Here is a 24,693-nt window from a genome sequence, read left to right as displayed (position 1 = left end):
ATAAGTCCCTGCCTGAGCAGTGAAGGGTAACAAACTACTAAATTAAATGATTTATAAACTACTTTCTCTTACACAAAGATCACACATACACAACAAATTAATTACATTTTATTGATGCAGTAGTCCTCACTTTCACTGCCCTTGATGATCTCACCTTTATTCTCACTTTCAACTTTCCAATAGTTTTAGGACTTTTTTCCTTCAATAACAAATGCTTGTTTAGCTTCAATCACTACCATTTCAGTGGCTCTAGCCCCTGTTTGCACTCAGTCTCTACATAATCATCATACAGTTCTTTCAAATGCAACAGCAATTCCTCTAGGTTCTCTCCAGTCAATGCTGACAAGGGGATGACCTTTTGTTCTATTCGAGCCTGAAGTTGAGGAAAATTGACTTTGGATTGAGGAAGGTCAATCTTATTTCCAATGATTGCATGTGGTCGCTCTGACAAGCCTTCTTCATATTTCTCTAGCTCATATTTTAAATCCTCAAGCTGAGTCCACGGTTCTGCTATTGAGAGATCTACCACAAACAACAGAAAGCGGCATCTCTCAATGTGTCTCAGAAAAGCAAAACCTAAGCCTCTGTTTTGATGAGCTCCTCTTATTATACCAGGAATATCAGCTACTACAATAAAAAAAAGAGCAAAAAAGTATGATCAGCAAATACCATATGTGATTAAGATCGCCCCCAGTTCATCTGCATAAACTTTTTGGTTGAGTGAAAACATGACCCTATATAGGAATTCTGGTGGTCAAAAATATTGGGTTTTATTATGATTTTCTCATTCAACTCACTGCTTGAACTTGAATAGGTTCCTTTAACACCTCAATATTTCAGTTGGTCAATATGTCTATGGAGGCACATCTAATTTTCCTTTTTGAAAAATGCTTTGAAATATTTAGGTGAGAAAAATTATGAAAATTAAGTTCACCTACTTCTTTGCAATAACAGGGAACAAAGAGTGTGGAACACTATATATGATGTCAGTCTTGTCCAATACGTTGGTTAGTTTTACTGAACTCTTTTTTTCCTCTTTTTTATTCTTTATTATAAGGGATGGCTCACTGTGAGGGGAGGGAAATAATGGGAGATGTAGATAATCTAAATACAAAAGATAAAAATTTATTTTAAAAAATTTGGGGGGCAATATATATTGGGCCAAAATATCAAGTGATAATTGACAAATTCTAGTCTGCAAAATTATTCAAGAGAAAAATAGCTTTCTGTATGCTATAAATAACTTACGAATTATTGCAAAGCACTTTGGAAATACAAAGAACTACACAAATAACATTACCAGCAGGCTTACTGGTAATTTTAACAAGTACATCATCTCCTAAAATAAATTTTTTTTCCCCTCTTAAATGGCACAGGAAAAGTTTTTTAAATCACATGTGGGCCACATGACTGATACTGCTGTGAAAAACACAGCACAAAGAATAAAAGTAGTAGAAATAATTTCCTCATCATTTTAATTTAAACGAAAATTTTCTTAACAGTAAGGTGACAGGTTAATAATGAAAAATCACTCCCCCTAAAATCTATAATGATGGCATTATTAGAACATTTTGAGTGAAAAACATATTTTTAACATTTTAAATAGGAAGCTAAATTCAATTAAATCTAACTAGATATCACACCCACATTTTCCTCAATTACCATTATTTTTAAAATCATCCTAATCTCAAGTGTATGTTAGAAAATTTACCTGCCACTTGTTGGTAGCCTTCATAGTGAACAATACCTACATGTGGATTTAAAGTAGTAAATGGATAAGAAGCCACAGCAGGTTTTGCATTAGAAATTGCTCTAAGAAGTGAAGATTTTCCAGCATTGGGGAATCCCACCTAGAAAAAAAAATGTTTAATATGATTCTATGAAAACTTATTTACACTTTTAAATTACTGAAACTAATCAGGACTGAAAGAAGAATTTCTAAATAGAGAATAATTTTGATAGATGACACATACTAATATTAAACTCAACAACACAATGGCTGAAAAATAAAGAAATTTTAATTTCTGATTATTTCTTGAAAACTAGTAAGTCCTTACAAATGCATTCCTCTGATGTTGTTTTTAAAATGTATTTTTTTCCCCAGTAAAGGAAACACTATAAACTGGAGACAAAAGAAGTATGTACATAAATGGTACATACCATTCCTGCATGAGCCATAGTCTTCAGTTCCAAATGGAGCACTCTTTCTTGACCTCGTTGCCCAGGGGTACAAGTTATTGGAGCTCGATTGTCATTAGCTAAAAAAAAGCGATTACCTTTTCCTCCAGCTCCCCCCAAAGCTGCAATATACTCATCACCTGGCTGAGAAAGATCAGCTACAATTTCATTTTCCTCTTTAACCAGAGTGCCTGGGGGAACCTTAAAAATAAGGAAAGGATTCATAGATCTATATCCTTTATACAACCATTGTGGGTTTATTCTGAATTTATTCTCTAGGCGAAGAATCAAATAACCACAAAGCCAAAAAAGGACAAAAGTTTTATGCTTATTAATTAGATTCTGCAATGCTTTTGTTAAAGGTCTACTATGTTCAGCACTGCAGCTATAAAGTAAATTGAAAACACAGTATTTATCCTCAAAGAACTGAAATTTAGAATAGATTATGTAAGACTGTTTGAATTGTAAAAAATATAACTTTAAAAAATTTTTTAAAACTTTATTAAAAAAATGACTAGAAGTGGTAGGAAAGAGAGCACAAAGGAAAAAAAAAAACATTGAGAGAAAAGAAGTATATTATCACCAAAAAAAAAAAGGCCATAATAGACTCAAATTAAATTTGTTTCCTGATGTATTGATGGCTCAATATAAATATGAGGAGAAATAAACTGGGGGTGGAGGAGAGGTTTTGATTTATTTGTTCTTTTTTTTAAGAGAAAAGCCTCCTTTCAGAATTGAACTTTTCTTTTCTGGACTGAATAGGAGATATATTTTTGCCCTTTTTTGTTTTCATGTATAAAATCCAAATTAAGCTAGGAAACTACAGGAAACTATGATAAGGCAACAAAAAAAATACAACTTACTCTAATGTAAAGGCAATCTCCATTACGCCCATAACAGTTTTTGCTTCCACCAGGCTCTCCATCAAACCCCCGATACACGGAAAAGACTGAAGATAATGATCTGACGTGCTTGTCAACTAAAAATTAAACCAAGGATCATTCAATTATTTCAGACTTGACTTTAAAAAATAAAGAGGTTCCATAAGTTTTCTGTGGTTCAGCCCAAAACAAAACAAAACAAAAACTGCATCTAGATACTGTTTGTCCTTCCTTCTCAAAGAGGACCATGACATCAGAGACATGATTCCATGACATGCAAGTGAACTGGATTTAAATGAGGGAGGGCTGTGCAAAATCAAAGCCTCACTTTCTCCTCTGGAGCCATCTGGGTCTGGTGGTCAGATATGGATCAGGACAACTGGAGATGGCACGGGATGCAGGGGAAACTTGGCCTTTTCAAGCTAAGGTCTTTAACAGGTCTCACTTTGACTGAAGCAGCACCCATTCGGTGACTAAGGCTTTAAAAAAATGAGGCAAAGAATAGCATCTTAAAAAATTAGATATAGGGGGCGTCTAGGTGGCACAGTGAATAGAGCACTGGCCCTAGAGTCAGGAGGATGTGAGTTAAAATCTGGCCTCAGACACTTAACACTTACTAGCCATGTGACCTTGGGCAAGTCACAACCCCAATTGCCCTGCCTTCTCCCCTCCAAAAAAAAAAAAAATAGATATAGGAGGGGAAGACCCTCAGGGTTTCTGGTCAAAATAGAAATAATTGCTATTTACATACATTCTGAGCCAATCAGGGCCCAAACAGAGACCATCCAGGACTTGTTCTGGAACTAAAGTTATTTGAAGTTAAGGCTGGTATTCAGGAAAAAACAAAACAAAACAAAAAAGTTTCAGAGATTAACATTTACGATCTCTTTGAGCAGAGCACTGGTAGATGCTTGAGATAATTGGAGTGATGCACAATATACATAAATCTTCTCTAAGTACATGTCTAGCAGAAGTTATTAACAATATGACTTAATAAGAAAAAAAACTTCTTTGTTTTTCTTCAGATAATCTGTGAAAATTGCTTTTCTTTTAGTTTTAAAGTATGAAGATATATATTGATTTAATAAAATGTCCACCAAATTATTTATAAAATTCAAATTTATCTTTGGAGGAAATAGCAGCTTTTAACTCTTTATAGAAACAAGGGACATTCCCAACAAGAAAGAGCAATTTACCTTTCAAAATAACATGGCCACCATCTCCCCCATCTCCTCCATCAGGTCCACCATATTCTTTTCTGGGCTCACTATGAAAACAACTCATTCCATTGCCTCCACTGCCTCCAGTCACAAACACTCTTCGATGATCCACAAAATACCTTTTCTACAAAGCAAAGGTCATTTTCCATTACTAATAAATTTTTAACCTTTCAACAGATTACATATATATATATATATGTATATATATATATATACACACACATATGTATACATATGTATGTAAATAAACATTTGCCCTTCCTATTCATAAACACTTTAATATTTCAACAGATCCCATAGGTTCCACAGATCACAAACCCATTAATACCTTCTGATGCTATGAAATTCTTGTACATATCTTTCCATAGATCCTCTGGTTCTTTATGTTTTGTGGATGCCAATGAAGAACTTATTCACTTTATATCCCTCATTCTGTTCATATAATAAAGTTACTTCCTTTTCAATCATACATTTCTTTTTTTTAAAGTTAATCCTACTCATGTTGCTATCACTCATAATTCTAATTTTAAGGTAACATTGGATTAAGAGCTGCAAGGGATGTTATTGGCCAGCTAGTCAAAATGCCTTCACTTCATAAAGAATCAGAGAGCCCAAGAGAAGTTGTGACTTGTCCAAGGTCACATAGGTAGCAAGTGGTATAACCAAGATTTAGACCCAGATCCTTTTATCCCGAATCCAGCCTCTTTCCACCACAAGCACTCTATTGTCATAAGACATTGGTTTCAAAAGACAAATGTAAATAAATAATCCATATTACAAATAAAATATGTTAATGAGTGCTTAGTTCTTTAATAAAGTCCTCCTCTGTGGTATGGAAGTGACTTTGGGTTCTCAAAAACTATCCCAAATTTTGGCAGGTCTTAAGCTTTAAGAATAGATGTCCAGACCGATTGTGTGTCTGTCCTCCAAGTATAAACTAACTAAATATAGAGAAGATCATCACTACGATGTTGACCAACCAAGTAAGGATTTCGGTTAGTTTGTTTGGGGAAGGGAGGAAGGGGAAAGAGGTTAGGCCACAGCAACTTATGAAAATCATCTAACTGGGAAGTTCTTGAAGTGTTGAAGTATGTGATCCTTAAAACACATTTTAATAACAAATTCAATATAACTAACCTAAAAACAGAAAAAGAACTACTCCTTAAACTTTTAAAAATAAGGCCTCTTGCTAGATTATTTATTTAGGCAACCTAGAGTGAGAAAAAGCATTGATTTTAAAGTTGAGAGACCTTATTTTGAATCCAAATTCTAATACCTACTAGCTGTTGTGACTATGGGGCAAGTCATGTAACTTCTTTGGTTCTCAGTTGCCTTATGCATAAAAGGAAGATAATACTTGCACTATCTCAGAGGATTTTGTGAGAAAACTGTCTTACAAACTGTAAAGTAATATAAAAATGTGCCATTGTTGTTTATTTAGGAACACAAACCTGGAAGAACAGGTCTCTACCAAAATAACAAAATTATGATTCAAAAATTAAAAATGACAAAAAGAGTGAGATAATTTCTTCAAATATAAGTCATTCTTTTCCATAAGCAGAAGGGACATTTTGAGAACAGTATACTTTCTGACTGGAAAATCAGATTAAAAAAAAAAATATAGTGGTATATTTAAACCTCTTTTCTAGCAGTGACTTTTTCTGGAAAAGGAGATCAAGTGAGGAACAGCTATCTAACTATTCAGAACAAATGAAGGTGATATTTAGTTTTTGTTAGAATTTAAGGAAAATATCACAATACAATGTGTTCATCAGCTCCCCAATACCAACTTTTAAGGACACAAACTCTGCCATACATCTATGTTTAAAATTTTTAAGATGTTTAAAAAATAGATTTCAGATCAACTGCTATCTGAGTTAAAAAAAAAAAAATCTGGCCCCATACAGTTTGCACATAACAATAATTTGCTGCAAATCTTGAACATCATAAAAATCCTCTCCATAATACACTGAAAACCTCTTTATCATCTATTCACTTTTTTCATTAACGGAATTTTTTTTAAAAAGCCTTTTAAATTTCTTTGGCACCACCACATGGAAAAAGTGCGAATTACTGCTACAAGAATCAACATATTTTCAGTGCAGTCAACACTGATTAATAATTAGTTCAGAAAAAGAATTCAAATGGCTAGCAGTATGTAAGTACAGATTATATAATTTCCTCCATAATAATTCAGATTTAAAATGCAGATGTGACAAACAGGTGGGGACCATGCAGAAATTCAGTCAGCTTTTGGTTTAAACGGGTATTGAATATCTCATTTTCATATAAAATATGGTTGTCCTAATCATTTTAATCTACAATCTCCCCATCTAGCAAGGAACAAAAATATAAGGAAACTTCTCGTTAATTTCAGGGAATGATTAGTTCATATCCCAAAAGATTTAAGAAGAGAACCATGAAAAATAAATGTGCTTGTTTTTTTTTTTTTAAAGAAAAGAATGTATGGGCAGGTAGGTGGTGCAGTTAATAGAGCACCAGCCCTGGAGTCAGGAGGACCTGAGTTCAAATCTGACCTCAGACACTTAACACTAACTAGTTGTGTGACCTTGGGCAAGTCACTTAACTTTAATTTCCCTGCCTTCTCCCCTCCAAAAAGCAAAAGAAAAAAGAAGAGGGAAAAAAAGAAAAGAATGTCATATATGACTATATCTGGCAAGTGTATAGATATTCTTTTATTATTTTCCAAAGATTCTCTATAAAATCAATTATTTTCATTAGCTTCAAAAATATATTCCCCAAACAACTGTGACCACTTTACAATAACCGGGATCAACAAGTACAAGACAATAAGAAAAAATTCCTCCCTAACAGCAGCTCTCATCTTCCACAATGGAAGTTAATGGCAGGCAGCATTTAAATATCATGTTTAAAAACAATATTCAATACAATACACTTTGGAAAGGGGTTATGAATTTTGTGTTTAGTTCTTACCAGCTTTTTCTCAGAAAGGTTTATTTTTTGTTTAGGTTCCTGACGATTTGAACATTTTTCACAGCTAAGGAAGAGAGTCCTTGGAGAAGTTTGTTGCTGAAATGAGTAGTGAGAATCAAGAAGAGTGTCTACAGCTGGAATCCAGGGCCACTTTCCCTCCAATATAGCTCTTGTCAGTGTGGGGACAAGCCTTGAAAGTAACATGCTCACCTAAATGAATTAATTTCGCAAGTCAAATCTTTAGTTTGTCATGGTATTCAGACACCCAAATAGTAAACCCAAAATGATAATGATCTACACAAATATATAACACCTTAAATCAATCCTTTCCAACTCTGAATTTTTTTGATGCACAAAACTTGTACTGAACCTGTTTAAACAAAAATCAGAGATATTTATAAAACTAAGTTAGGACATCAAAATATCTGTTAGTGGGTTCCTCATTTAGTATGTAGAGTTTAAAATATATAGAATTTTAGAGCTGGTGGGGCCTCAGAGATCATTTGGTCTCCTCTTTCAGGGTACTGAGATACCCTGGAAAATTTATAGATGAAAAAAACAAAGCCCAGATGTGAAGTGGTTTGTCTAAAGTCACATTGTCAGTCAGTTAATGCTAGACCTGGGACTAGAATTAGTCTCCTGATTCCTAGCCACTCTGGCCACACTGTTTCCTAGACAAAGGGCATTCGTGACCTTTTTTGTTGATTCATTTCAGTCACATCTGACTCTCTGTGGCCCATGACTCCATTTGGGTTTTTTTGGGGGGCAAAGATATTGAAATGGTTTGCCATTTCTTTGTCCAGCTAATTTTATAAATGAGGAACTGAGGCAAATAGTATTAAATGACTTGTTCAGAGTCACACAGACAGTAAGTTTCCGTGGCCAGACTAGCTCTCTATCCACTGCACCACCTAGCTTCCCTTCATTCCTAAACTTACTTTTCTTATAGTAATTCTAAATAACAATAACATATATGATACATAGAATTTAATAGTCTGAAAGGATTTCAGAAGTCATCTAGCTCAAGCCATATTTTAAAAGAAATCCTGTCTGCTGTATTCTACAAGTGGTATTACAGCTGCCACTTGAAGACATCAAAGGATGGTAATTCACCATATCCCAATACTATCTTGATTAGACAGCTCTAATAATTGTTAGGAATTCTTCCATTACACTGAATCAAAATCTGCATCTCTGGAGCTCACTACTGCTAGTTCTACCCTTTGGAGTCATGCCCAAAACAAACAAACAAAAAATTCCTTTGCTACACAACAATCCTTCAAATACCAGAAGATAATGATTAAGTCCCTCCCAGGTTTTCTCTGCTCCATGCTAAACACCTCTAGTTTCTTCAACCTGTCCTCTCATGGTATGATTTTTTTTTAAGTCATGTCACCATCTTATCTAGAATAAGAAAGAACTTAAGAGGTCAATTCTTATTTTAAGGATGAGAAACCTGAGGCCCAGAGATTAAATGACTTTCCCAAGGTCAAACAAGTAATAAGCATTACAGGTAAGATTTATACTCAAATTCTTAAAACTCCAGAGCTCTTTCTACTGTATCACACAGCCATCCTTATTGCTTGCCTCTGGATATGCTCTAGCATAGCTTGTCAATTTCCTTCCTAAAATATGGCAAGCAGAACTGAACAAAATACCCAGCAGGACTATCACATCCCTGATTCTGGATACCATGTTTCTGTGAATGCAGCCCTCACTGAACCAAAAATCCACTAAAAACCTATAAACTGCTATCTGCCCATGCCCAGTACCCATCCTGTATTTGCATAATTTTTTTTTAAAGAATGGAATTTAAATACTTCCATTTAGAATATCCTTATTAAATTGGACCTTATAAAATTCAGCCTACTGGTCTAACTTATTAAAATCTTTCTGGATCCACCACTAACTAAACCTGCCATCTTCTTTGCAGGGAATTAGACTAACCTGCATTTTCAGCCAAGTCACTGATATTTCAAAACTAAAGGCAAAAACTATTCCCTCATGCACATGGATACTGAACATGGAAAAACTGTCCAGTTTAAGGAATATTTTTAGTTACTTTTAATCATACATTTATCCCTTCTCAATCTTCTCAGGCAACTGTCTTTATTTGAAGATTCTGGTTTTACATTGTTTCAAAGAAAAGTATACAGAAAGCCGTTGGATGTGGGCTCTGAGGAGAATACCAATACTCTATATACTTTATTAATTAAAAGATTAAGAAATAAATAAAAGGTTTGGGGCTCCGGAATATAATCAAATTTCTAAGTGAAAGCAAGAAATGTGGAAGGTGGAGGTAGAGGCATATGAAAAAGGGCGGTACAATAAAACACACTAGAACAGGTACCAGTTCTCACCCTTTTTGGTCCTGAGAAAAGATTAAATTCTAAGGCTCCTTACAGCTAAGAAGCCCTTCCTAGTCTCATTCTCCCTCCCTGCCTCCTAGTGACTCTCTTTTAGACCAAATATATATAGTATGTACATAGATGTTTGCATTTTGTATATCCCATTATGATGGGAGTTCTTTGAGAGCAGAGACCCTGTTTTTTTTGGGGGGGGGTTCCTTTCTGTTTCTTCTCAGGGCTTAGCATAGTACCAGGTACAGTAAGTGCTTAATAAATGCTTGACTGCCCAAAGCAAAATCAAAGGACTTACTAAAACATCTGAATTCATGGTTTGCTCTTTATAAAGTGTTCTGTGGAAATCACCTAAGGACTTCTTCAAACATCTCATCTGGACTCTCCCAGAGGACACAGCATCAGTAGTTTCCTGCATTGTAATCCCACTCAAAACACGAGATCATAGCTTTGAACTGGACCCAAAATGGGGGGGAGGGGGGGGGGAGCCGCTGGACTGAGTCAGATAACTATTAGCATCCCAGCTCTAACTATGACAATGAAAATCATTTAATTTCTCTGGGCCTCGGTTTCTCTAGCTGTAGAACAACTCTAAGGTTCCCTCCAGCTCTGAAAAGTCCGACTCAAGGAATGCTAATCCTTAACCTTCCAGGGTAGGTGCCTCTCCACTTGCCTCCCCCCAGCCTGGAAGGCAGGTATCCCCCACAGGATTTCAAAGCACTTTCTCATCGTCCCTGACCACGTCCGAGCTGCACCTCCCCACTAGCCTGGGGGTGCGTGAGGGCCTGCCTGTGTCTCATTCCCTTTTGGATACCTCCTCACTGCCCGGCACAGGGCCCTGCTCGTAATGAGGGCTCCGGGAAGAAACGACTTCCTCACGCTGACCCTTCCCGCCGCCGAAGAGCAGAGTCTAGGGGCGCTCTCCAAGGGCCGCAGCCTAGCCCAGCCTTTTCGGGGTGGGGAATAGCGGCCTCGCCGCCCGCCGGGGTTCTCCCTCCCCAACCCAGCACCAACTTCCCTCCCAGAGGGTTCCTTGCTTCCTAGCAGAAAAACACTTACTTCGCTTAGGGGGCAACTTCCGGCGCTACTTCCGGCTTCCCTCAGCCACAGGCCCTTCCCCTCCCTCTGGTCTTCCCGCAACTTCCCCAGCCCCGCCCTTCAGCCCGGCTCAGCCCCCGGGGCTCCTTCCTACTCGGCCTCGCCTAAACCCCATTCCCAATGCGCATGCTTGAAATCCTAGGCCAGTCAGTTGCTTCCTCTTCTTCCCGCTCTGTCGTTTTCGCTTGTGTGTGTCTCAATGTGTGCTGTGTGCGTGTGTCTGTATCAGTGTGGCTCAGTGTGTGCTATGTGTGTGTGTCTTAGCTAGCACTCTCACTTCCCCCAGGCCCCAAGCTTCAATCATGAAAGATGCTCTTGGGGCAGATCAGATGCATCACACTCACAGCGCAGGGGTCCCCCAGTTAGAATGGAACTCCTTGAAAGGACTGTTTTTTGTCTTACTCTGATAAGCTCCCAGTCCTGAAAGCCTGCACTGGGGACCCAGGTTAATACTTAGTGAACCTGCTTCTTGTAATTTGTCATGGCACTTGCTGGCAAGCTAATCAAGAGTCGTTATGGGCCCCGTGGTCAGGGAAGGGGCCTTGAGGTCTCCCCACCAAAAGCATTCGACTCTACTTGTTGCTTTGCTTCTGCAGTCAAGAGAAGGCTCTTATCAGGTCGTAGGCACTCCTCTTAGAAGGAACTCACCTTAGTGAGTCAAGTCAAAAAACAAAGTGCCTGCAACATGTCAGACATGCCAAGGTACTGGGAAATTTTTTTTAAGTGAGAAGAAAATACAATTCCTTATGGACCTTGCAGTCCAATGAGGGAAAATAAAACACAAAAGGAAGCTGAAAAGGTGGGATTAAGGTACCCAGAACAAGGACATGATGGCAAAGTCTCTAGGAGTACAGCTGTTGAAATATACTATTAGGGGTGCTTGAGACCCCAAAATACCAACACACCAGGTCCTGCCGAATGAATACGACTCAAGTCTTCTCTCAGCCAAAGTAAAGCAAAGTTTGTTAAAGATTCACCATAATGGGTAGACTCTTAAGGAGCCTCAGTATCTGTGACACTTGCATTGGACAAATAGGCCAGAATCATCTGACACAGAGTGAGTCTGCACTAGATCATTCTCTAGTGTTCTCTCTTTCTCATGGAGGTGTGTACACCCCAAAACTGTGTGCAACAGAGATTCTTACCCAAATAATACACAGAGGCTTCTCAAGGTAGGAAGCAGAAAAGAATGGTTTATTACAATCTCAAGAAAGGGCAACGCCCCTTCTGACAAATAGAGAGGATAAGCAATTTACAAAAGGAAATGGCAAAGTTCTGGAAAGAGCTCACCATCTTCACCCTTTCCCATCAGAGGAAGAGGCTACAGGGGTTGAGGGTACTGATAAGATGTGAGGTCCAGGGTTGAAGAGATCTTGTGGGACAATGAAGTTCCTGGGGCATGATGGTGAAATTCAGGGGAGAGCTACTCTGGTAGGAAATGAAGTTACTTCTGATATCTGGGAGTGGCATCTATTGCTACAGAGTAGAGATACTCCGGGGCAGATCCCAGATGATGTGTTATACTTCCTAATAAAGTACTTGCTTCAGACTAAGCAAATCTTTCTTATATTCTATCACATCTCTCAGTTACAGTTTTATAGATGATTCTCTACTCTGAGTACAAAGTCAACAACTTCTTTATACTGTATGATAATATCAACCAAGTTAGCATGTCCTTCTTGCAATATCTTGTCTCCACCATTTTTGTTGATCAGTCATGTCTGACTCTTGGTGACCCCATGGACATCAGGCTCTTCTATTCTATACTTTCTCTCAAAGTCAGTCCAAGTTCATGTTCATTTTTTTTCATGACACTATCCATCTCATCCCTTGAGGTCCCCTTTTTCTTTTGCCTTCAATCTTTCCCAACATCAGGGTCTTTTCCAATAACTCCCATCTTCTCAAAGTATTTAAGTTTCAACTTCAGTATTTGACCTTCAAGTGAATAACCTGAATTACTTTCTTTAAATATTGACAGATTTTATCTCTTTGCTATCCAAGGGATTCTCAAAAGTCTTCTCCAGCACCACAATTCAAAAATGTTAATTCTGCATGCTCAGCTTTCTTCATAGTCCAACTCTCACAACTATATATTACTACTGGGAAAACTGTAACTTTGACTATATGGATCTTTGTCATACTTTTTAGTACGATGTGCATATTTACCATAGCTTTTCTTCCAAGGAGCAAGCATCTTTTAATTTCTTGGCTACAAATGCCATCTGCAGTGATCTTTGAGCCCAAGTATATAAAAGCTGACTTTTGCTGCAACAGGTTTGCCACCAGAACACAGGTGTTGTGAAAACTATTGCTAAACTTACACAAAAAAAATGGGTGAGGAAAAGATTCACATTAACATCATCATCATTAGACTTGTAGACTCTGGAAAGTTCACACTACTGGCCACTTATTACAAATGTGGTGGAATTGATAAGAGAACCATTTCAAAGTTCAAGAAGGAGAATGCTGAGATGGGAAAGGGCTCATTCAAATATGCCTGGGTCCTGGATAACCTGAAGGCTGAGCATGGTCATGGTATCACTTCTGATATCTCCATGTGGAAATTTGAGACCAACAAGTATTATATGATCATTATTGATGCTACAGGACACAGAGACTTTATCAAGAACATGATTACAGGTACATCTCATGATGACTGTGCTGTCTTGATTATTGATGCTGGTGTTGGTGAATTTGAAGCTGATATCTCAAAGAATGAGCAGATCTGTGAGCATGCCCTTCTGGCTTACAAACTATGTGTGAAATAACTGATTAGTGTAAACAAAATGGATTCCACCGAGCCTATTACAATCAGAAAAGATATAAGGAAATTGCCAAGGAAGTCAATAACTATATTAAGAAAATTGGCTACAACCCTGACGCAGTAGCTTTTGTGCTGGTTGGAATGGCTGCAACATGCTAATATATTAGAAAAGCTCTAATATGCCTTGGTTCAAAGGATGGAAAGTTACTTATAAGGATGGTGATGCTATAATGGAACTACACTGTTTAAAGCTTTGGATTGCATCCTGCCACCAAATCATTCAGCCTACAAGCCCTTTCTTCTACCCCTCCAACATGTCTTCAAGATTGGTGATACTGGTACTATACCTGTTGACCAAGTGCAAACTGGTGTTCTAAAACGAGGCATGGTAATCACCTTTGCCCCAGTCAATGTTACAACTGAAGTAAAATCTGTTGAAATGTACCACGAAGCTGTGAGTGAAGCTCTGCCTGGGGATGATGTTGGTTTCAATATCAAAAATTTCCACCATGATAATGTGGCTGGTGATAGCAAAAATGACCCACCTATGGAATCAGCTGGCTTCACTGCAGAGGTCATTATTCTGAACCATCCAGGCCAAATCAGTGCTGGCTATACCCTGGTTCTGGATTGTCACACTGTTCACATTGCTTGCAAGTTTGCTGAACTAAAGGCTAAGACTGATCACCATTCTGGTAAGAAGCTAGAAGATGGCCTTAAATTCCTGAAATCTGGTGATGGTCAACTATCATTGACATGGTTCCAGTCAAGCCCATGTGTGTGGAGAGATTCTCTGATTATCTTCCTCTAGGTCATTTTGCTGTTCGTGATATGAGGCAGACTATTGCAGTTGTTTTCATCAAGGCAGTTGACAGGAAGGCTGCTAGAGCTTGCACAAAGGTCACAAAATTTGCATAGAAGGCCCAGAAGCCTAAATGAATATTCTGTATAACCCCTGCAACCCCAGTCTTAATCAGTGGTGGAAAAATGGTCTCAGAACTGTTTGTCTCAATTGGAGACAATAGTTTAATAGTAAATAAGTTTAATAATAAAAAAAAACTGGTTAATGATTACAATGGATTGTAAAAGCTTCAGGAAGAAAGTAATGTTTTTGTGGACCATTTGTTTCATGGCAGTTTTAAGTTATTAGTTTTTGAAATCAGTAATTCTTAAATGGAAACAACTTGACCAAAAATCTAATTTGTCACAGGATTTTGAGACCATTAAAACAGTTTAATGTAAAAAAAAAAAATATAGAAGTTGACACTGCTTCCATTTCTTCTACTTCTATTTGCCAAGAAGTGATGGGACCAGCAGCCAAGGTCTTAGGGTTTGTTTTTTTTTTATGTTAAGCTTCAAGCCAGCTTTTATGCTCTCCTCTTTCACCCTCATCAAAAGGCTTCCTAATTCCTCTTCTCTTCCTTCTATACTATCAGAGATTGTTGATATTTCTCCTGGCAACCTTAATTCCAGCCTTTGATTCATTCAGCCTGGCATTCCCCATGATGCATTCTGCATATAAATTAAATAAATAATTTAAAGTAAACATTTAAAAATTAATATTTAAAATTATTTTTTATTATTGCTTTAAAATTGATAAATAACATGCAGCCTTGTTGTACTCTTTTTTCCTATTTAGGCCAATTAGTTGTTCCATATTTAGTTCTAACTTCTTGGTTCACATACAGGTTCCTCAGTAGACAAATAAGATGATATGGTACTTTCATCACTTTGAGGACTTGCCACATTTTGTTGTGATCCACACAATCAGAGGCTTTAGTGTAGTCAATGAAGTAGAAGAAGGTATGTCTCTGGTTTTTTTTTTTTTAACTCTGTTGCTTTCTCCATAATCCAGTGAGTATTGGCAATTTGGTCTCTAGTTCCTCTGCCTCTTTGAAAATGTGAACATAGGTTCTGTAATGACTATATTAAACTGTTAGATATATCAGAGCTTCCTTTCTTTACAAGGGAGCTAGACAGTGGAGTAATACAAAAGCAAGTGAATCAAAAAGACTTCTGAAGTCCAGGGCTGCTTGATATACTAGTGATCCTTTGCAAGTGAATTCTAGCTGAATTTGGAGATGCCTATAGATGCCAGAAACCACAGAACCAACCTTGACTGGCTCAAAAACAGCTTTGAGCAGCAGACTTGGAACTTTCCAAACATTCTGCTCCCTGGCTTATTGTATCTACACAAGCCTCTAGAAACCATAAATATCTAAGCTGTTTTCTAGTCCTCTTGGAGCAGCTGAGAACTCTGCTCTGCTTACAAGATCTTGTTAGACAATAAACACTTTTATAATCTGTAACCAGACTCTCTTTTGTTTTGGATCCCTTTTGGACCCAGAGTCTTCCATTAATAAAACCCAGCCTGCTCTTCTAGTAATTCTCAGTTCACATATTGCTGAAGACTACCTAGCTTGCAGAATCTGAAGCATTACCTTGATAGCATGTGAGCAATTGTTTGGTAATTTGAACATTATTAGCATCATCCTTCCTTAGGACTGGTATGTAAACTGATCTTTTCCAATCCAGTAGACACTGCTTATTTTTCCAAATTTGCTGGCATATTGAGTACAGCACTTTAACAGCATTATCTTTTAGGATTTTAAATAGCTGAGCTGGAATTCCATTACCTCCACTGGATTTGTTGTTAGCAATGCTTCCTAAGGCCCACTTGACTTTATTTTCCAGGATGTCTCTAGACCAGTAATCACATAATTGTGGTTATTGGTGATGTTAAGATCTTTCCTAGGGGTGGCCAGGTAGCACAGAGAGTAAGAGCACCGGCTCCAGTGTTGAGAAGACCTGGAGATCGAATCCCGGGCTCAGACACTCAGCACCACACCCAGAAATAACTGGCCATGTAACCTTGAGCAAGTTACTTAACCCCGATTGCTTATTAAAAAAAAAAAAAAGATCTTTCCTATATAGTTCTTTTGTGTATTCCTGACACCTCTCCTTAATCTGTTCTGCTTCTGTTAAATCCCTACCATTTTATCATCCCCATTTGTGTATAAAATATTCCCTTGATATCTGACTTCAAACTATTTTTCCAGTCACTCTCCTTCATAAATTCTACATTCCTGTATAGCTAACCTACCTCCTATTCCCCATACATGATCTCCCACTTCCCTACTTTCTCACAGGTTGTCTTCCATGCATGGAATATATTATCTACAATTTACAAATACCATCACCTTTTGAAATCTCCATTTCTCTTCAAAGCTCAGCTCAAAAAGTACCTTCTACACAAGCTTTTTCTGACTCTCCAACTAGTGCTCTTCACCCTAAAATATTTTGTATTTATGTACCCTATTGTTTCTCCCTAATAAAATGTAGGCTCCTTGAGGGCAAGTACTGTTTCATTTTTATCTTTGTATTGCCAGCATCTCAAACAGCATGTAATCAGCACTCACTGATCTGAATTGAATTTCTTCCCTTTTTGCCTAAGTTATATTTCTAATGCTCCTAGGTGTTACTCCTTCAACTTGCACTTATGGGTTGGTCCTTGTAATAGTAATGGCATTTAAAGGTTCCCCTGTATTGGCTTGGTTTTTGGTTTGATTGTGTTAAAACCCAGAGCTTGTTAATCCCACTTGTGGGATGGACTTGTTGACGTGAAAAGAGAGTGCTGAACTGGGAGGACCTGGTGACTTTGGAGAGAGAGGCAAAAGAACTTTTTGGGAGCAGCACCTTTGGAGACAGAGAGAGACTGAGAGGATTGCTGAGGGCCACTTTGAATTGCCCAGGACTTTGAGAGATGCCACCCAGAGCTGCCGAGGACTGAGGAGACATAGCTGTTTTGCTGGTACTTTGTCTGTCTGTTTTGATGTTGTTTTGCCAGATTTGTCCACTGTGAAAGACAGTCCTGTTGTTGCAGAAGTTCTGGAACCTGGCTGTTGATTAAGAGCTCCTGAGACTGTTCTGCAGACAGAGAGTGAATACTGTCCACTGGTGAAGGACAGTGCTGTTGTTGCAGGGGTCTGGGAACCTTTCTGTTGGTTCAGAGCTACTGAGACTGTTCCGCAGACAGAGGATGAATTAATGAAGAGACTGGCAATGTATCTTGTGGCCTTGCTAAGCTTTGTCTCCCCAGGAACAAAGATTGCTGAGAACTTGCCTCATGTCAAGATGAAGAAAAGACCTCCATTTGGGTATTAAGTGCTGTGCTTAAACTTGTTGTAACTCTGGGGTAGATTCAATTGTGATCCAGGGGTGGGGAACTTTTGACCTTTTTGTGTTCTATGATTGAACAAATGAATGTACTTTACTTAAGATTGGAAACTAATCTCCATTTGAGAAGAGGGGCTTTGTGATATACTAAATGAAGGTACAGCCTAGGGGTGGAGTAGTATTTAGAACAGGGACTTTGTAATTGATTAAATGAAGGTAATGTCCTGGGGTGGGGTAGTACTTGATTAACTCAGGTAGTACTTGGAGATTATTTAATCACACTTATTAAATGCTGTATTTTGAATGATGTCATATTTTGATCTTCTCTGTTCTTAATTTGTCACTGAATAAAATGGAGAGCACCTATGCTGGTATTGTGAACCTTGGGAAGTTGCCTTTGCTTGGCATTACATTACAGGTCTTTAGAGGGTAACAGCTACCTTAGATTCTAAGGCTATTTTGTGGGCTACTGCTACTTCTATAGCTCACAAGTTGCTATCAGTCTGCTTCCTATCAACAGTCAACTAGTAGGCTAAATTATTTTTTATAAAAGTCATTTTATAAAGTGATATTAGTAAGAACATTTGGTACAAGCATTCTTCCTATAAATCTGGGGTATATACTCCTAAAAATTTGTACAACATCCATGGGAAAAGTATACTCAAATTTAGAGTACAATGGTAGTAATGAAGATCATGTATTTGGCAAAGAAGTAATTTACAACTACTAGTACTGGGAGTCTTTTATCCATTCATGGAAGCTTCATGAAACTGTCCTTAGGCACAACTCTCTACTGCAGTCTAAGGGTTTCTGCCTTTCTAGAATCCATAGCAGGCACTTCTCTTATCCACAAGGAGGCATATTTCATGAAATGGTCTTTCCTAAGTAAATCCTATTATGGGAAGTCCTTTCTCCCTTCAGAGATTTCCTTGTTTTCAGTGAATATTTCTCCTCCCAGTTGTGAGAATTATCTCCTACTGGTCTAGTCTTTCTGATCTCAGCTGAATGTACTTTCTGCTACTGGTCTAGTCTCCCTAATGACAATCAATGGACTGCTTTGACATTGGACTGATTATTGTCTTTTATACACAGGCCCAGAACTATGTCTGATTGTTTCAGTCAACCACAAGTTCATTTTCTTCTTGCTTAGTCTCATCTGCCTTTATCACATGGCCAGATCCCAATAATCCTCTGATTAAAGATTTATTTTTACATTTGCAGGAAAAATTGCACCACCTTCTCCTATTGATTGATTCTGTAATTCAATCAAAGAGGTGTTTGCACTTTTATTTACATATTAAAATCTCATCCATGCCTTTAGATAGATGGATTGATACTGTTCAGGTGCCTGTACCTTCTATGATTGCATTAATTGAGATTGAGGTAGTATAAAACTCCCTCTTACACAGAACTACACAAAATATTTTTATAGAAAACTTAGGTATCTTCTTTATAGCACTGAAGTCAATTAATTTGCTTTTATAATCAGAATCCTCTTTCCTATGTCTGATATGAAATCTCTTAAATATAGTTATGAAAGATAAGAACTTCTATTCTTTAATTTTTTATATTAAGGGAAATGCTTTAGGGGAGGAATTGAAAGGTATCATTCTTGCCATCTCACTATAAATGAAACAAGAAGACAAAAGGGAGTTGCAGTCAAATAGAAGGATGGCTCACAGGTTATTCTTGGAGAAAAAATAAAAGAATTGGCAGATCTAGTTTTATCATGTATTCAAAGGCAACAAACGATATTATTTCATGGAATATTTAGTCATGTAGAACTCATGATAAACATTTGCAAAAAAAAGATTACAATGAAAATAATTGCAGCTTAGGGGTCAACATCATTGCATAGTATGAAGAGGTAAAAAAAATATGTGAATACACAAAGAAGGACGAAATAATTATTATACATAAAACTGTAAGCTTTGATCATTAGTAGGATTACATTTAGAAATTGTATGCTATTGGGGGCAGAGTAAAGATGGCAGAGTAGAAACAGGACTTCTGGCTCCCACCTCCTCCAATTCATGTAAAAGGTGACTCTGAAAAAACTTTGGAGCTACAGAACCCATAAAATGACACAGAGAATCTAACCTCCCACTGAGGACAGCCTGGCAGGCTGGCAGGGAGTGGCCAGCACAGTGCTCTGGGAGCTGACCCCAGCCCCGTGTGAGCCCGAGGTTTTAGCCTCAGGGTGGGCCTGACCAGCCACAGGCTGGAGGAACTTCAGATCACCAGCAGCTGTGGCAGTTTCCAGAATTATCAACCCATAGATGCCAAGGACAAAATGAGAGGTCAGTGTAGTATGGACTTTGGGATCCAGTAGTTTGGAAGTGCTCTTGGCCTTTGCCCCCAGGGTGAGAAGCTGCTGAGGCGCTCTGGCTGTGCGTCCACAGCCACATGGCAGCTTCAGCTCCTGGCCTACAGACTATAGGGGGACCAAGCAACCAGTGTGAGGGGTAATCACTCTTGCTTTAACCTGGTTGGATCTGGATTGGAGTCTAAGGTGGAGGTCCTGGGGTGTTTGACCAGCTTGCCAGAGCAGGTGGAGGCTTCAGAGAGGCTTCATAAGGAACTTATCAAAGTTGAACTATTAACATTCCTACATGGAAAAATAATCATTGTAACTGATGAAACTTTTCTCAGTATGAAAACAGTTGAAGGGATTAGAAATACATATATATGTGTATATATATATGTCTATATCGGAGTGTACACAGGAGTATGAAAACATATGTGAATGTGTGTATATATGTTTACAAGTATACATAGATAGAGGGCACAGGACCAACTGAATAGGAAGGGATGATACTTAAAAGGTGAAATCAAGAGGTGAGAGAGGAATATAATGAGAGGAGATGGGGAGAGACAGAATGGGGTAAACGATCTCATAGAGAAGAGGCAAGGGAAAATGTTTACAATGGAGGGGAAGAGCAGGAAGGCAAAAAAGAATGGGTCAACCTTATTCTCATTGAATTTGGCTTAGGGAGGGAATGACATACACACTAAATAGGGTATGTCACCCTACAGGAGAGTAGGGGGGAAGGGAATGAGAGGGGGGATGATGGAAGGGAGGACAGGCTTGGGCAGGAGGGAAGTTGGAAGCACCCACTTTTGAAAAGGGACAGGATCAAAGTAAAGAATAGAACAAGTGGGAGGTGAGATAGGAGGAAGGGAAATATAGTCAGTCTTTTGCAATATATCCATTATGGAAATGTTTTGCATAGCTACACATGTACAACCTATACTGAATTACTTATCTTCCCAGTAAGGGTGGGTGACAAGAGAGGAAGGGAATGAATCTGGAATTCAAAGTTTTAAAATCAAATGTTTTGACAGCCATGTGGTGCAGTGAGTAAAGCGCTGGTCCTGGAGTCAGGGGGACCCGAATTTGGTTCTGGCCTCAAACACTTAACACCCACACAAAAAAAACTATCCGTGTAACCTTGGACAAGTTACTTAACCCCAATTGCCCTCCAAAAAAAAAAGGCAAAAAAAAAAAAAACAATAAAGGGGCGGCCAGGTGATGCAGTGAGTAAGAGCACTGGCCCCAGAGTCGGGAGACCCGGGATCGGTTCCAGCCTCAGATACTTTGGCTCCCACACAAAAAATAACTGGCTGTGTAACCTTGAGCAAATTACTTAACCCCAATTGCTTAAAAAATTTTTTTTAAATCAAATGTTTATATACATATATATATTATTAATATTATTTTACATGTAACTGGGAAATACAACATACAGGCACTGGGGCATTGAGATCCACCATGCCCTACTAGAAAGTCTGAGGGGGTATGGGAGAAGATATGGGAGAGCAGGTTGGAGGAGAGGATATTTTGGGGTGGTGGGTAGGGGAAAAACAGAGAGAAAATTTGTAACTAAAAATCTTGCAGAAATGAATGATGTAAACTAGAAGTTAATGAAGCATTTGATTTAAAAAAATGGACAGGATCAAAGTAGAGAATAGAACAAGTGGGAGGTGGGATAGGAGGGAGGGAAATACAGTCAGCCTTTTACAATATATCCACTATGGAAATGTTTTGCATAGCTACATATGTACAAACTATATTGAATTGCTTATTTTCCCTGTAAGGGTGGGTGACAAGGGAGGAAGTTAATGGATCTGGAATTCAAAGCTTTAAAATAAAATATTTAAATGTAACTGGGAAATAAGATATACAGGCACTGGGGCATAGAGATCCACCATGCCCTACTGGAAAGTACGAGGGAGTATGAGAGAAGATATGGGAGAGAGCATATTGGAGGAGGGGATATCCAGTGGGATCGCTATTTTGGGGTGGTGGGTAGGGGGGGAAATGGGGAGAAAATTTGTTACTCAAAATCTTGTGGAAGTGAATAATGCAAACTAGAAGTTAATAAAGCATTTGATAAAAAAAAATTGTATGCTTACTTTGACTTTTTCCCTTCCATCAGTAACATCTATAGGTCATTATTATTGTAATGGGATCAGTAGGTCAAGGGGTATGAACAGTTTTCTGACTCTTATTTTATAATTCCACATTGCTTTCCAAAAAGGATTGTACAAATTTATAGCTGTAGGAGCATATAATATTTAAGTTGTTTTTTATGTTGTTCAAAAGGCATTTTATGTAATTACATTATTTTGTCCTCCATGTTTTATATTTTCTAAATAGCTGGGAATTATTGTTTTTTGAATAGTGTTTTTCTCCCCTTGGCTGCTTGTAAAATTAACTCCTTGTCATTTTAATTTTGACATCTGATGATGAAATATGTGGGAAAGTAGAATCTAGCACTCTTAGTTTAGTATCTTGTGAATTCTGTCAAACTAAAGTTCATCTCTTACTTCCAATATTTCTTGGAAATTTGTTTATCTAATTTACTGAAATATATCAATTAGATATTCCTCACATATTTCACATTTTTTCACAGTCTGTTACTTTTTTTTTTTTGTCTTTATTAATTTGATTACTTTTAGTTTACAAGATTCATTACCACAATTCCTTGAGTTTCCGATTTTCTCTCCCTCTCCCCCTCTCCCCCATGGTGGCATACAATCAAGTATAGTATCTTCAAATAGTTTCATAATTAGGCATTAGTCAGGTTATAAAGAAGGATTGTATCAGATGGAATAAACTATGGGAAAGAGGAAACAAAACCAAACAAGGAAAAGAAAAAGAGCAGGTAGTTTGCTTCAATCTGGGTTCAAACTCAGTTCTTTCTAGTTCTTTCTCTGGATGTAGACATCTCTCTCCATCATGAGTCTTTTGGGGTTGACTTATAACCCTGCATTGCTGAGAAGAGTCCAGTTTATCAAAATTGGTCATCACACATATGTTGTGTCTGTAATTGTGTGCAAATTTCTCCTGGCTCTACTCTTCTCACTCAGCATTAGTTCGTATAAGCCTCTCCAGGTAGATATGAAGTCCATCTGCTCCTCGTTTCTTATAGCACAATAGTATTCCATAACATGCATATACCACAACTTGTTCAGCCATTCCCCAGTTGATGGGCATCCCCTTAACTTCCAGTTCTTTGCCACCACAAAAAGAGCTGCTATAAATATTTTTGTGCATATGGGTCTTTTTCCCACTTCTATGATCTCTTTGGGATACAACCTTAGAAGTGGTATTGCTGGGTCTATGAAATTATTTATAGCCCTTTGGGCATAATTCCAGATTGCTCTCCAGAATGGTTGGATCAGTTCACAACTTCACCAGCAATGCATTAGTGTTCCAATTTGTCTACATCCTTTCCAGCATTTGTCATTTTCCTGTTTTGTCATCTTAGCCAATCTGACTGGAGAGATGTGGTACCTTAGGGTTGTTTTGATTTGAATTTCTCTAATCAATAGTGATTTAGAGCATTTTTTCATATGCTTATAAATATCTTTAATTTCTTCCTCTGAAAACTTCCTGTTCATATCCTTTGACCATTTATAAATTAGGGAATGACTTCTGTTCTTATAGATTTGACTCAATTCTCTGTATATTTTAGAAATGAGTCCTTTGGATGGCTAGGTGGTGCAGTGAGTAAAGTGCCAGCCCTGCAGTCAGAAGGACCTGAGTTCAGATCTGGCCTCAGACACTTAACACAAAAAAACTAGTGGTGTAACCTTGGGCAAGTTACTTAACCCCAATTGCCCTCCAAAAGGCAAAAAATAAAATAAAATAGAAATGAGTCCTTTATCAGTGACATAGGTTGTAAAAATTCTTTCCCAATTTTCCACTTCCCTCCTAATCCTGGTTACATTGGCTTTGTTTGTACAGAAGCTTTTCAATTTAATGTAATCAAGATCATCCATTTTGCATTTTTTTAATGCTCTCTAATTCTTGTTTGGTCATAAAGTCTTCTCTTCTCCACAAATCTGACAGATAAACTATTCCTTGCTTTCCCAAATTACTTACAGTATCAGCCTTTATACCTAGATCATGCACCCATTCAGACTTGATTTTGACATATGGTGTTAGATAATGGTCTATGCCCATTTTCTGCCATACTATGTTCTAGTTTTCCTAGCAGTTTTTGTCAAATAGTGAGTTCTTATACCCAAAACTGGGATCTTTGGGTTTTATCAAACAGTAGATTACCATAGTCATTGACTGCTGAGTCTTGTGTACCCAATCTTTCCCATTGATTCACTACTCTATTTCTCAGCCAGTACCAAGTAGTTTTGAGGACTGCTGCTTTATAGTGCAGATTAAAATCTGGAATAGCTAGTCCACCATCTCTAGCATTTCTTTTCATTAATTCCCTTGATATTCTGGACCTTTTGTCCTTCCAAATGAATTTTGATGATGAAGTATGTGGGAAAGTAGAATCTAGCACTCTTAGTTTAGCATCTTGTGAATTCTGTCCAACTAAAATTCATCTCTTACTTCCAATATTTCTTGGAAATTTGTTTACATAATTTACTGAAATATAGCAATTAGAGACTCTTTCCTCACATTTTTTCACAGTTGGCTACTTCTTAAGTTATCCCTCTGACCTGTGTCCTTTAGATATGTGGCATTTGTTTGCAAACTATCTAATACTTCTTTAAATTGGGTAGTAATAACTACTCAATTACTTGCATTG

The 24,693-nt window shown here is 37.8% G+C and overlaps 2 protein-coding genes and 1 pseudogene across 5 annotated transcripts in view; 1 reads left to right on the top strand and 2 right to left on the bottom strand.

Annotated features, from left to right (window-relative positions):
• The window catches only part of SS18L1 (SS18L1 subunit of BAF chromatin remodeling complex), a 259,676-nt gene that overhangs the window by 172,369 nt on the left and 62,614 nt on the right, over positions 1 to 24,693 (bottom strand). The window lies entirely within an intron of this gene.
• Positions 93 to 10,782, bottom strand: MTG2 (mitochondrial ribosome associated GTPase 2). Of its 4 annotated transcripts, XM_069072532.1 has the most exons (8): positions 9,893 to 10,375; positions 7,235 to 7,444; positions 4,256 to 4,403; positions 3,042 to 3,157; positions 2,161 to 2,379; positions 1,712 to 1,850; positions 939 to 1,104; positions 486 to 627 (listed from the first exon to the last, which is right to left on the bottom strand). In XM_069072532.1, exons 1-8 carry the CDS (start codon positions 10,010 to 10,012, stop codon positions 621 to 623), a joined length of 1,125 nt encoding a protein of 374 aa, XP_068928633.1. In that variant the 5' UTR covers positions 10,013 to 10,375; the 3' UTR covers positions 486 to 620. The 4 variants fall into 4 exon arrangements, with proteins under 4 accessions (XP_068928631.1, XP_068928632.1, XP_068928630.1 ...); XM_069072530.1 differs by lacking the exons at positions 939 to 1,104; positions 9,893 to 10,375 and adding an exon at positions 10,654 to 10,782 and having other exon boundaries at positions 93 to 627; XM_069072531.1 differs by lacking the exons at positions 939 to 1,104; positions 9,893 to 10,375 and adding an exon at positions 10,409 to 10,633 and having other exon boundaries at positions 93 to 627.
• On the top strand, positions 13,023 to 14,395 carry LOC138149631 (elongation factor 1-alpha 1 pseudogene; annotated as a pseudogene).

The sequence above is a fragment of the Petaurus breviceps genome, unplaced genomic scaffold (genome assembly GCF_028583685.1).
Source record: "Petaurus breviceps papuanus isolate PSGF00001 unplaced genomic scaffold, PetGlider_PUasm1.0 90847, whole genome shotgun sequence".
Taxonomy (NCBI): domain Eukaryota; kingdom Metazoa; phylum Chordata; class Mammalia; order Diprotodontia; family Petauridae; genus Petaurus; species Petaurus breviceps.
This window is presented reverse-complemented; position numbering and strand designations above follow the sequence as displayed.